This window comes from Trachypithecus francoisi, unplaced genomic scaffold (genome assembly GCF_009764315.1).
Source record: "Trachypithecus francoisi isolate TF-2019V2 unplaced genomic scaffold, Tfra_2.0 Lachesis_group0, whole genome shotgun sequence".
NCBI lineage: Eukaryota > Metazoa > Chordata > Mammalia > Primates > Cercopithecidae > Trachypithecus > Trachypithecus francoisi.
The window spans coordinates 83,418,514-83,432,841 of NW_022681453.1; the positions used below are offsets into that span (position 1 = coordinate 83,418,514).

At 35.0% G+C, this 14,328-nt stretch overlaps 1 protein-coding gene across 6 annotated transcripts in view; it reads left to right on the plus strand.

The window, feature by feature from the left end:
* Window positions 1–14,328, plus strand: part of CBLB (Cbl proto-oncogene B) — a 220,875-nt gene that overhangs the window by 82,895 nt on the left and 123,652 nt on the right. For all 6 annotated transcript variants that reach the window (XM_033211395.1, XM_033211398.1, XM_033211394.1 and 3 more), the window contains one exon: window positions 10,209–10,355. In XM_033211395.1, the coding sequence (XP_033067286.1) occupies window positions 10,209–10,355 (147 nt within the window). The remainder of the gene's footprint in view (window positions 1–10,208; window positions 10,356–14,328) is intronic.

Genomic DNA, 14,328 nt, shown 5'->3' on the forward strand with positions numbered 1-14,328 from the left:
AAGAGAGACATTGCAGTGAGTCTGGAAATCTATTCTGTCTCCGGTAGGCACATCTCAGGTTTATCAGAGAACATCAATATAATGGCTTTTTAATGACATTTTTGTTTCTTACTGAAAATAGGGCAATTTAAAGAAGAAAAGAAAGAAAAAATTTTAATAATTCTACTAACCAGAGGTTACTATTGATAATGCCTTTTTGTTTATATCCTGTATTTGTTTTCCTATTTACATATAATCTATAATGTGCTATTTATAGCCTTTTAATAGAACTAAGATGTACTGAGCATACTACTGATTATCCTGCTTTTTTCTTTTTTTTTTTTTTTTTTTTTTTTTTTTTTTTTTTGAGACGAGTCTTGCTCTGCCGCCCAGCTGGAGTGCAGTGGCCGGGTCTCAGCTCACTGCAAGCTCCGCTCCTGGGTTTACGCCATTCTCCTGCCTCACCTCCCAAGCAGCTGGGACTACAGGCGCCTGCCATGTCGCCCGGCTAGTTTTTGTATTTTTTAGTAGAGACGGGGTTTCACCATGTTAGCCAGATGGTCTCGATCTCCTGACCTCGTGATCGCCCGTCTCGGCCTCCAAAGTGCTGGGATTACAGGCTTGAGCCACCGCGCCCGCCTATCCTGCTTTTTTCACTCTACACTTTCATTTTACCCACTTTCCCCCTGATCCACTCACACAGTGTTATGTGTGAGAATAGATTTCCAGACTCACTGCAGTGTCTCCCATCCTTCAGAGGGCCCCATTGGCAACCAGGCTGCATTGGCTTTCAAATGGAGAAGGCATATCTGGGGCACTTCATATGCACTTGCACTACCACTGGTTCCCAGTTTTCTATGAGTTATCTATATCAGATCATGCCTAAAATGAGTAGGAATTGCTTGGCAAATTTGTGCTTGTTTTTATCTTTATATTTGCACATACTGAATAAAGATAATTTTAATCCTGGGGAAGAGGTAGAAAAAAAATCTCATGATTTTAGTTTTCTTCTGTTAGTATTGCATGACATAAGCATCAGAGAGATGACTTTTTTCTTCCTATGGTTCATTTGTGTTTTACTTATCCTATTCCAAAAGAACAGTATTGAAATGAGACACAGATATCAATACGGAAAATTTCCAGAGCCAGAAGAAGGAAGGAACTGTCAGGGAACAATTAGTGTGATGGGAAACTATGTTATGCTTCCTCAGAAAGTATGACAAATATGTTACATTTACTTGAGTTTCTGGAAACTGCACATGAGGGATATAGCATTAATTTCCTTTGTCTTGCTGGTATTCTGTTTTACCATTCATGAAGAAAGAAAAAAATATGAGAGAAAATAAAAGGTCTCAGAACTCACAGAGTAAAACTATTTTTCTAATTTAAAGTCAAACTCCAAGTTTTAATCCTCTATTAAAATGGGTTTTGGTTAAAAATTCTTTTCTGTAAACTAATTTTATAGGCTTATTCCTATCTGTCTGTTGATTAGCACTGTTTTGGGGTCAGCAAATTATTCCTTATTTATAGTTTAAAAATATTTTTTATAATCTTTGAAATTAACAAACTTTTATTGGATATCTATTTTAAGAAGTTGTTACAGGTATAAGACTTTTTCTTCTCTAACAAAGACATGTGCTCTGTTAGAGCTGAAACACAGTATCTATGTAAAATAACCATGGTGCCCTTCAGGGAAACCTCTGTGCCCTGGCAGATAAAGTGTTGTGGCATGTCACATATGGGAAGGGGTAGGGAAAAGATTCCATGGAAATATTTGGACATAAAGCTGATGCATTTGAGAATTCAACAGGCTGAGGCATAGAAACATTGTATCAGAGTGGGGTGCTTAACTCAAGGAAAGTAGACCATTCGGATAGCTTGGGGAGAAAACAGAAGTAGTGTGAGAAATGGTGGAAAGGACACTAGAATACTTGAGGAAAATATTATTTTCCAGAATTTCTAACTATATTCTATTGAGTAAAAACAAAACAAAAACCATCCTTGATTTGTCAACAGTGATAAAAATGATGTAGCAAGTAGAAGTAGGATTTTCCTGCTGGGTTTGGGGTAGAACTTGGGAAAAAAAACTGACCAAATATATCTTTTTGATCCATGTATTTAAAATTAAGGTAGAGGATCAGGAGCAATAAATATGGATTAATTGACTCCATTCAGATTGCCACTTCACTGTTTTATGATAGGCTACTGAGAATAGCAAATAATAAAAAGTTAATGTAGATTTGTTTAAAAAATTTGTTACTACTGTTGTTGTTTCAAGTTTATTTTGCTTGTTGATGAAACTGGTCTTTATCACATAACTCTAAGTCATAGAAGTATAGTTTGAATTTCCAACGTTTGTAATGTTTCTTTCTTTTTCTTTTGAAAAATAGTCAAAGTTCTGCTGTGTTTTCGTTGCTTCTGTGTGAATCTAGTAGCAATCATGATTTTCCATTGTGTTTACAGAACTTTCATTTTGTTTTATCGTAAAGAAATGAAAGAATGGATTCTTTTTTCTTTTTTGTCTCAAATAATGGAGTGGTCTACATTTTAAAGGTTTATTTTACAAAAGAATACTTGTTACAGATTAGGTTTCATCAAAAGAAGTTAAATACTAAAGACAAAGGAGTTTTCTTTATTGAAATAGATATTGTTAAGCTTTTAAACCAAATGAAAGTATGAGTGATCATATTATGCTGTCGTAGGTTTTCATAATACATTTTCCAGATAAAACCATTTGTTGAAATCATCAAGCGATATTAATCCTGCTTTAGCATTGATGCAAAGTTAAAATAACTGACATTAAAAAAATCATTTTGGAAACTTTATTGAATATATTGAGGTAAGGTTATTGTGGTTCTTCTTTTCATACATACTGCTGTTATAATTCTAGGAGGTTTCAAAATCCACATGAATGACCCCATTCAACCCTCAAGCTGTCCAATTCCTGACTTAATTCACCTTCACTCTGCTGTAGCTACCAGTTACAGGGCCAGATGCGTTTTGGCCAGAACTGCATCACCCTGGAAATTTTAAACACACTCTCTCTCTTCTGATTGCCATCTTTTTCTGGTTCCATCTCAGCTTTGTTCCAACTGCATTGTTCTTTAACTTTGGAGCTCTCTAAATCCCTTAGAATCATTGGGTATAGGATTCTGTCATCTTCATCTTTGTAATATCAGTGCCTAGACCAAGCCTGGCATATGATAGGCACTCAGAGATTTGAAGAATAAATGACTAAATGATTGTTATCAAATACTTGCCCATTGTTTGCTGTTTCTGAATTATACGAGGCTATCATGATAATTGATGATCTTAATAATGTGAGAATATGATTCTCTTACCTTAATAAGAGAGCTATCAGTTTACTGGATGATAGTTATATGGAAAAAGAAGAAATGCTGCTATAAGTATTTATAATTTTAAACAAAAGTGGTAAGTAGAATTAATAACTTACTGATTGAAGATTTTCAAAAAATTAGATGCATCAGGATCTTATGTACATGTCTTATGTATTTTTATTCAAAATTTTTAGAAATGAGGAAACAGAGAGGTTAAGTAACATTTTCTTTATCTTTAAGCAGGCTAAGGATATTAAGCCAGTACTAACAAACTTAAGGACCAAACTCGTCAGTATGTAAGATACTAGAAAAATTAATCAGAATATATTTTGAATATCTTTTTGGAAGCTTCTCAAAGGACATTACATTGAGCATGATAGGCTGGCATGTTATTTCGTGTTTTAAGTAAGGCATTTGTAAACTGTCCATTTAAATCTATTTATTTTAGAAGCAAATATATTTGTCCTATGAAGAGCATCCTTATTTTGAGGGATAGCTTCTTGCTGTTGATAAAACTTTGTAGATAACATGTTGAAAAGAATACCACAGGCCGGGCGCAGTTGGCTCACACCTGTAATCCCAGCACTTTGGGAGGCCAAGGCGGGCGGATCACTCAAGGTCAGGAGTTCCAAACCAGCCTGGCCAACATGAAGAAACCCCATCTCTGCTAAAGTACAAAAATTAGCCAGGTGTGGTGGCATACGCCCTCTGGAGGCTGAGACATGAGAATTGCTTGAACCCATGAAGTGGAGGTTGCTGTTAGCCTAGATAGCGCCGCTGCACTCTAGCCTGGGCGACAGAGTGAGACTCTATCAAAAATAAATAAATAAATAAAAAGAAAGAATACTACAGAGAGATCAAAGAATACTCAAAGTTATCTCTCCCAGCCAGAATTTTGGGTGTAACCTCCCTAGCCATGCTAGTGGTAGATGAGGTGTTTAACAAAGGAAATGTAAGATCTTCCTTTAGTTGCCAGTTCAGTGTAATTTTTTGGAATTAGTTTACTAAATTTCTGTTAAAGTGATCAGTTTAGTATCCAAGAAGTAAAATGGAGCAAGTTGAAAAATTGTCCTTCTGCCTGTGTTTCAGTTTAGAATGTTCCTAGGTGCACTGCTGACTTCTCTTACGACTTTGGGTAGACTCAGTCTTTATTGGTATTTGAACTTTTAATGTTTGTTGTGTACTCCCCTTAGATACATTTAAAACTTTAAAGCATTTGGGCAGGGGAAATGGGTAAGAATCCAGTTTTATTCAAGACTCTCAGGACCCATCTCAGTAATAGTTTCTATTCTCATGAGAGAGAAATGAAAGGCAACACATCAGCCTAGTCTCCTCACTTAGGAATCACAACATTCCTAAGGTCAGAAACAGTGTGGAGTAAATCTCTGAACCCATTTTGGAGGGCAGTACATCAGAAATACAGTGGAAATTGCTCTTTAGCTGGATGTGAGTTTCATTTTAAGCACCTCTGTTTTTATTCTTTATGTCCTGCCTTTCTTTTTATGTTGAGTTTGTTTCACCTTGTAAAAATTAAGAAGAGCATGTTCTAGCTTTTAAATGTGAGAATTGAATTATTAATAGATTTTGGGTAAAAGTGTCATCTCCCATTTCTTCTACCAAAAGCAGCACATTCTCACAGACTTTGCACCTCACTGAAAATAGTCATTTAAAGTTTTCACTAATTCAGCATTTAAAGCTTTTTATTTCCTCCTCTGATTTATAGCACAGCTGTTTCTGGAATAGAAAAAACTCGAGGACTACATGCAATATAATTAGATTACATTCTTTGTGTGTGTCTCCTGCATTTAGTGGAGGCTACTTAATCAAATCTTGATATATTTTCTATTTGTTTTATGAATTTAATTCAAGTCAAGATGGCTATAATTAGAGCAGATTACTCCTACCACATTGTATTATGATGACTCTTCATCACTTTTTGTTTCACACTATGTGATAAATTCATTAAGGGTAGCATTGTGCCATCCTCCATCAAGCGATTATATACTTCCTTTGTGCTTATGATGTTGACTGTAGCAATGTTAGACTGTTAAAACTTGCTAATAAACAGTGAAGCTCCATCATTCCAATAGAGTCAGCATGCTAATTCACTGTAGTTCAAATCCACATTCTAGTTGAATCCCCACAATGTAACTTGACATTTGGAGAAATTGATTTATACCATTGTAAAGAAATATGATATAGGTGACAGAATCCAGGATGAAAGAGGTATCTTGTTACTTAGGTGATGACATTGTGGATGCATTTCACATCTCTCTTTCTCTCTTTTTAATGTAGCTCTTCTCCTTCCTTGGTTTTTACTCCTCCCTCTCTCTTTCTTCTTTAAGGCTCCTCTAATGTTAACATCTTTGGCAGTTTGGCCAGTGTTGACAACTACTTTTTGATTATTTGGTATTTTAAAATACTTGGTATTTTAAAAAACTTTTATTGGCCGGGCGCAGTGGCTCACGCCTGTAATCCCAGCACTTTGGGAGGCCTCGGTGGGCAGATCACGAGGTCAGGAGATCGAGACCATCCTGGCTAACACGGTGAAACCCCGTCTCTACTAAAAATACAAAAAATTAGTCGGGCGTGGTAGCAGGCGCCTGTAGTCCCGGCTACTCGGGAGTCTGAAGCAGGAGAATGATGTGACCCTGGGAGATAGAGCTGGCAGTGAGCCAAGAACTCACCACTGCACTCCAGCCTGGGTGACAGAGTGAGACTCTGTCTCAAAAAAAAAAGAAAAAAAAACAACTTTTATTGTAAAATTATTTATTGTAAACAAAATCCCATGTAAAGCAAATGAATAAATGTGATGGTTAATGGAATATATGTGGAAATAAGAAGCTTCTCTTTTAAGTGAAAGAACTAATGTCAAAAATTCCATCTAAAATTTATTAAAATTGAAATTACATTTATAAGATTATTCAGTGTTTTCTTTCTGGGCAGATTTGTATTTAGTTAGTTGTCTGGGGATTGTTTTGTTTTAGTGTCAGAAATATATTCTTACTCAGTATCAGACCCTTTATTAGGCAGTCATCATTTTAGGTCTTATGATGATGGGAAATCCCATGGGCTTAGGGAAAATTGGCTAAGTGTGGAAAAATTGCATAATAGAAAAAATTCCATTTACAAAGATGTGTGATTGTTTCTTTTCTTCTCCCTATGTCTAGCTAGTTAGAGATGATTGTATTCTTGGATTGTTTTATTTTCAAAATTGAAAGTTTTTTTTTTAAATGGGTGTCAGGCTGGGCACAATGGCTCATGCCTATAATCCCAGCACTTCAGGAGGCTGAGACGGGTAGATCACCTAAGGTCAGGAGTTTGAGACCAGCTTGACCAGCATGGTGAAACCCGTTGTCTACTAAAAATCCAAAATTAGACGGGCATGGTGTGGTGGTGCATGCCTATAATCCCAGCTACTTGGGAGGCTGAGGCAGGAGGATCGCTTGAACCCGGGAGACAGAGGTTGCGGTGAGCTGAGATCACGCCATTGCACTCCATCCTGGGCAACAAGGGCAAAAATCCGCTTCGAAAAAATCAAGTGGATATCAAAGGATGCAGAGTGGGATAGGGGAATAAGGAAAGCACATACTACATAGCAAAACATTGTAAACAAAAATAAGTCACAGTATCATATAAAAAAGAAAATGTATTTGCTGTGATAACAAATTTAAATGACATTAGATATCAGAATTAGTTTTTGGTTCTTTTTTTTTTTTCCTTTTAAGCTCCAACAGAATAAGTTTGTCAGTTCTTTTCATACCTTGGTGTAGATTGCAACCTCTATAAATATGTTAAATAGTAGATTTCTAAGATGATTACTTACATATATATGGAGTGTGTATGAGTGTATAAGTATAAAATAAATATATATATTCTGGAATGTGTATGTATATATGCATATATATATTCAAATATTTTTAACAATATGAGCTTGAGTTTCTTTCAAGACTAAAGGCAAAATGTATTTTTTCGTTGCCTTATTTTGTGCAAAAAGCCAAATAAAATTGTGGTGATCCATTTGCAGAAGCAAGAAAATAGAAGTATATACACATTTTATAATCAATAGTGAGTATTTATATAGATGCTGGTGATTATTAGAGCTTCTAGACTATAAAAAATGTTACTATGTTTCTTTTAAAGTTCAGGGTCTATATAGCCAGTGGATCAGATACCCAGAATGGGTAATCACTGGCATGGTGTTTCAGACTTTAGATCTAACAAGTAAAAATTAAAAAAAAAAAAATTGGATATGATTAAAGGACAAAGAATCAAGGGAATGGAGTGCAGCCAATTCAGAAAATAAAGAACAGTTGGTTTACCCTAATTATAGTCATCTTAATTTTTCTTTTTTCTTTTGTATGTATCAATTGGAAGTGTGGTAAAAATTAAATCTTTCGCCCAATTATAGAAATACATTCATTGCAGATTTCCTAAGGTGACTTTATACTTTTCTTAAACTCAAATCTTAGAAGTTCATTGTAGTTTGTATTAGCCACAAGTCTTTCCTTTGATATAGTAAAACAGTTTACTTTTTATTTTTTAAAACTGAATATCTTATGTCTACCATCATCTAAATTGATGGCGTGTTAACATAAATGACAAAATCATATTGATATCAAAGATTCAACTAATTAACAAAAGTTTTACACTTGGATTAGGTTGAGTTGTGCAAAAGTGGCTGAATCTAATAAAATGATATAACATTTGTGTATATTATAATGAATTTTGCAGATTATTTATGGGCACAGGGCAAGCATTAAAAGAAGGCCTATGTTATGACCCCACCCCCCCACATTTCATCAAAAAGCTTTTCGTAGATAATGTAAGTTATGGAAATAGGTGATTTTTTTTTTTTTTTTTAGTTTTTTAGGGAAGATGAATTTATGGACTTTATAGAATATCTTACTGCATTCTTCTTATTACTACTTTTCCCACTTTTGATCATGAGTATCTTTATTCTATATTCATCTTATACAGGAAGTTATGTGTCTCCTTTGTAAATGTTTTAGAAAGTGTGTCACCCAATGATTTTATTGTCAGGTACATATTACATGATCTCCTTGGTAACAAACATGAGTTTTTGTTATTATTTGGCAGTTATTAAACACAGATACATTAGTAAATATGGAGCAAAGACACGTAACTTTCAATGACAAAGTTCTGTTGATACATTATATGGTTTTATATGTTGTAAATTTGATGACTTTCTCTATATTAATTTTCTGCTATATTTTTATTGAGTACTAACACACTTGCCTCCATTCACCTCCCAACACACACACACACACTCACTCACTCTCTCTCTGTCTCCCCCCGCCCCCGCTCCCTCTCTCATATATACAGGCGCACATACACATGCATAATAGCTGAAGCTTCAAAGTGAAAACATATGCAAAATGTACCTATTGATTTCTGGTCATTCTGAGCAAAAGGGGATGTAAAGAAATATGGTTTGTTTAAAACTGGGAAGTTATTTAGTATTTTGTGTTTTAATTGCTTCTTACCTATCTAGCACTAGTAGTTTTATGCCAATTAACATAATATTGAAAATTTAAGAAATGTTAGCAAGGATTACAGGTGATTGATAGTACTATTTTGTAGTATGAAGCCTGGTTTAAATCTTGCCAGAATCTCCCGAATTTAATACGGAAATTAGAATAGAGGTGACACCCGTATCTCCGTTCTAAACCATTTTGTCATACTACTACAATTTTTTCCTTCTAAAACAGACTTCATCAAGTCTTCAGAATTCTGGATCTGTTAATCCATTTGACTCTTGATTTATTTCTTTTCTCTTTAATTTTTTGTTTTTGAGACATTGTCTCACTCTGTTACCCATGCTGGAGTGGAAGGACGTGATCATGTCTCACTGCAACCTCTGCCTCCCAGCTCAAGAGATCATGTCAGCCTTCCTGATAACTGGGGCTATAGGCATGTGCTCCCACACCCCGCCAATTTTTTGTGGGAGATGAGGTCTTGCCATGTTGCCCAGGCTGGTCTCAAACTCTGGGCTCTAGCCATTTGGCCGCCTCAGCCTCCCTCCCAAAGTGGTAGGATTACAGGGGTGAGCCACCACACCTGGCCTGACTCTCCATTTCTTATAGCAGTACCTTTTAATGAGGAAAGCACATTAGAATTGCCCAGGGGGCTTCTAAAATATGCACATATCTAGAAACCATCCTCAGAAAATCTGATATTTAGGTAGGAGTGGCAAGTATGTTTAACAAAAACTGCACATTGATTTAGATGCCTCTTTATGTCATGTCCCAACCAAAGTTTCCTACTTTGTCTCATGTTATTTTCTCCAGTTACCCTCTGCTCTGCTTCAACTATGCCAAAAATGATATAATACAAATACATTTTCATTTTATACTTATGTATTAAACTTTTGTACATGCTGTTTCTACCGCCTGAAATACCTTTTACTTCCCTCTCCATCCTCCCTTTCCACTCCAGGTCTTTATCTGTCAAACAATGAGTTTTCTTCCTAGATTCTCCTCTGATGACAAATCTTTCCTTACTCCCCCAGGTAGAAATAGTCACTCTCTCTTTTATGTTTACCATTTATATTTGATTATTATTTTTTAAGTGTCAATCTCTTCCATTAATCTGTGAGCTCAGTGAAATTATGTAATTTATCTTATTTGTGTTTATGTTAAATGAATACATGGATGACTAATAAATTGACAACTTTGTTAGGAATTTAAATTTTCAATGTTTTCATAAACATTGTTTTTAAGGGCAGCATTCAGTTGAGGTTTTCATGATCAACCACCAAGACGTACGTTGATACATTCATAACATTTGTCTTAATATATATTCCCATAAAAATTTGTATGCATATAGGTATTTATTTCTTATCTTCATTTTTTTCCCTTGTGCCTACAGACGAAATCTCACAAAACTGTCCCTTATCTTCAGTCACATGCTGGCAGAAATCAAAGCAATCTTTCCCAATGGTCAATTCCAGGGAGATAACTTTCGTATCACAAAAGCAGATGCTGCTGAATTCTGGAGAAAGTTTTTTGGAGACAAGTAAGTAAAAATCATTTTTATAGCTGCGGATCTATCTTGCAAGGGTTACTGTATCCTCCCTCCAGTTGGATATGGTATATATTTTACTTGAGTATTTTGCGAATGTATTTTACTATTTTTGATAAGCATTTTGATTGATTGGTAATTTTTGTAGCCACCAAAGGTATACCTCAATAATATAGTAGTTTTTTAGTCACTAAGTAAATATTATGCAATGTTATTTATTTCATGAGCATTCATTGAGTTTGTTCTGAGAAGCAGAAGTATGTAAGAGTCTTTATACATGAGAAGCTGATAACTTCTTATAATTTAATATATGCTTAATACACAAAATAAAAGGTAGAAAGGAATAGATACTTTAAAAAATGGCATAAGTAAATTGCTCTGACAATTTAGAGGGGAATAGTTGCTTTGGGATCAGTGATCAGGGACTGCTTCCTGGAGGAGGTGGTATGTTAAGCTTGGTTAAGATCTGAAATCGAGGTGAGAGAAGGCCCTGGCACCCTGATCCAGCCTTTCTTTGTTTTACTGCATAGAGATTATATATATGTGCATAAGATAGGAGGATAACATTATCACAAAGATGTAGCCTGTTGCAAAGTAGCTAAAGATGTTTTCTGTTAGGTATGCCCTACAGAGACAGATTCTGGTGAGTCTGGTAAATAATGGAATTGAATGTCTAAAGTCAGCATAATTTATATACAAGTTGCAAAACTTTTGTCATCAGTTTCTCAGTAAAATGATCAAGAATGAGCATCAGGAGGCAAGTGATTTCCCCAGTAACTTTTTAAGAATTACCTTTAAAGAGAGCACATCCTCAGAATGTCTTAGAATGGAGGCAAAGCCCTGGCTGAGTAGTAAGGAGGAAGTGTGATTGCTTACATAGATTATTGTTTTAATCTTGTATCAAAGGTCTGTATTTGTTCTTTAACTGATGAAATTAGACATAAAAATTGTTAATAAACACTTTTTTTATAGTACTTTGATATGGGAACTACAGTGTTGGTTTTCCTTGGTTTTTGTTTTGTTTTTTGTTTTGTTTTTTTCTTACAAAGTATTGTGTTTACTATAGTCATCATCAAGATTGGAATATACCTACATAGAGTAATGTACATTTAATTAAGCACATAATTTTTTTGGCATCCAAAATATTAAAGCCTATTTCCCACATTATACTAAAATGTATTCAGAATTACTTTTAGGCACTAAAGGATAAAATGCCATTGTTGCCGTTAACATGGAAATTCTGTGTTGTAGCAATCTAGTTATTTATAATGTTCCTATATTCATTCAGAAATGAAGAATTTTAGAAAAAAGTTTATCCTTATCTGAATTAGAATAATACAGACAGCTAAGACTATACTAATTAAATATTTATTAATTGTAGAAAGTAGAACAGTCCTGCCAGGTTCGGGATATAGGAACTGAGAGGGTTTCCTGTAGTTGCAGTTCATGTGTTAACATTGTAAGGTTAGTTCAAACAGTCGGTAACCTTCAAAATAAACTTTCTCTTTTAAAGTTTTAAGAAAATATATAGGACAAATTGATTGTGGTATTTCTTTTTGAAAACTGAAACTTCTGGTGAGTTATAAAATTGTTTACTTGTCATCAGGTCAATAAAAAATGGAAAGATTGCTCATGGGTTTTATTAAGAGAGGAGTTTACTTTGCTGGCACTTCAAGCCACAGACAATTATGCATTTGAGACAACTTTATTTCCCTTTATTTATAACCACAGACATCAAGGGGCTGAAATTTCTCTTCAACTGCTACATGAGTGAAATCACTACTACATCAAATGAGGGATTCTTGAAATAGTGATTAGTTACTTTCCCTACCTCCCAAGTCTTTTCATCTTTGTCCACTGTTTTTACTGAATTGAGAAAGCTGCTTAATTTTTCTTTAACACTTTTAATTTGTGGATGACTGACAAATTTCGTGCTCCTTTTGGAACATATATGCATTACCATAGTAATCCAAATTAGCGATTCCTTTATTAGATAATTGGAGAAAGTATTTTTTTTATTCTTCCTAGGTTTTTACCTTGTGTTTCTATAATATTTTATTGAATGAATGGACATATGCATGAATAATGTGCATCCTTTCAAAAGGTTGATTTTTTTTTTCATTGTGCTCTAATATTGTTTGTATTTTCCCAAAACTTAGTTCTCCTGTGGGAGCATGCCTGTCATTTATCTCACTGTTCATTGAGGCCATGTGAGATTCATGGAGGCCATGTGAGAATGCTTTCATTTAGCCTAACCAGTGCCTTTAAACTTGAAAACAGCATTCTCTCGTAAAGCAGAACCATTAATCCATTCATGAGGGCAGTGCCCTCATGATCTAACCATCTCTTAAAGGTTCTACTTCTTAATACAGTCACAATGGCAATTAAATTTTAACATGAGTTTTGGAAGGGGCATTCAAACTATAGCACTGTTGTTTTTGAAGACATGGTTGTGCTACCTTCTCTGTTCAGGGCCCAAGCCCAGCAGCCAAGAGGCACTGCCTGCCTTGTGGCCCAAGGGGAACAGTAACAACATGTATCATGGCAAATTTGTTGGGAAATTCTGTTTATGGTCAATTTTTATGCAAATGAATATAATATTTTAACAACACAGTTATGCTTTTCCTTTCATAGTCTGTTGACCAAGAGATAGAAATCTGTAGGAAAAGAAAAGTGACATTATTGAATAAATGTGTCTAAGTATGTTCAGCAAAATGAGACGATTACTAAAGTGAATCTTCACACTCTGGAATAATAGCTTATAATCTAGAAACTTTAAGGATGAAGCTTGAAAAATATATTACTGCCTGTTAAAAAAAGAAGCACATTAGTGTGATTAGACTCTGGGTAGCAGTCATTTTTCTCAGCAAGTCAGGTAGCAGCTCATGAGCTACTTATTTAAGTACTTTTTGACATTGAGAAAAGTGATTGATTAAAGTGATGATTTATAAGATTTTAGTGCACCGGTCACCTGAGCAGTGCACATTACCTAATATGTAGTCTTTTATCCCTTACGCCTCTCTCACCCTTCGCCACCATGACCCCAAAGTCCATGATACCATTCTTATGCCTTTGTGTGCTCATAACTTAGCTCCTACTTATAAGTGAGAACATTCGATACTTGGTTTTCCATTTCTGAGTTACTTCACTTAGAATAATGGTTTCTAGCTCGATCCAAGTTGCTGCAAAAGTCATTATTTCATTCCTTTTTATGGCTGAGTAATAGTCTATGGTGTAAATATACCATATTTTCTTTATCCACCTGTTGGTCTGTGTGAACTTAGGTTGGTTCCATATCATTGCAATTGCAAATTGTGCTGCTATAGACAAGCATGTGCATGTGTCTTTTTCATGTAATGACTTCTTTTCCTTTGACCAGATATCTGGCAGTGGATTGCTGGACTGAATGGCAGTTCTGCTTTTAGTTCTTTAAAGAGTCTGCATACTGTTTTCCATAGTGGTTGTTACTAATTTACACTCCCACCAGCAATGTAAAAGTGTTCCCTTTTCACAACATCCACGTCAACATCCATTGTTTTTAAAGGTGTTTAACAACATCTGTTGTTTTTAATTATGGTCATTCTTGCAGGAGTAAGGTGGTTTCTCACTGTGGTTTTCATTTGCATTTTCCCGATGATTAGTGATATGTTGAGCATTTTTTCATGTTTGTTGGCTGTTTGTGTATGTCTTTTGAGAAATGTCTGCTCATGTCCTTTGCCCACTTTTTGATGGGATTGTTTTCTTCTTGCTGATTTGTTTGAGGTCCTTGTAGATTCTAGATTCTAGATTCTAGTCCATTGTCAGATGCATAGTTTGCAAGTATGTTCTCCCACTGTGTGAGTTGTCTGTTTACTCTCCTGATTATTTCTTTTGCTGTGCAAAAGCTTTTTAGTTTAATTAGGTCTAATTTATTTATTTTTATTTTTGTGCATTTGCCGTGAATTCTCTGCCTAAGCTAATGTCCAGA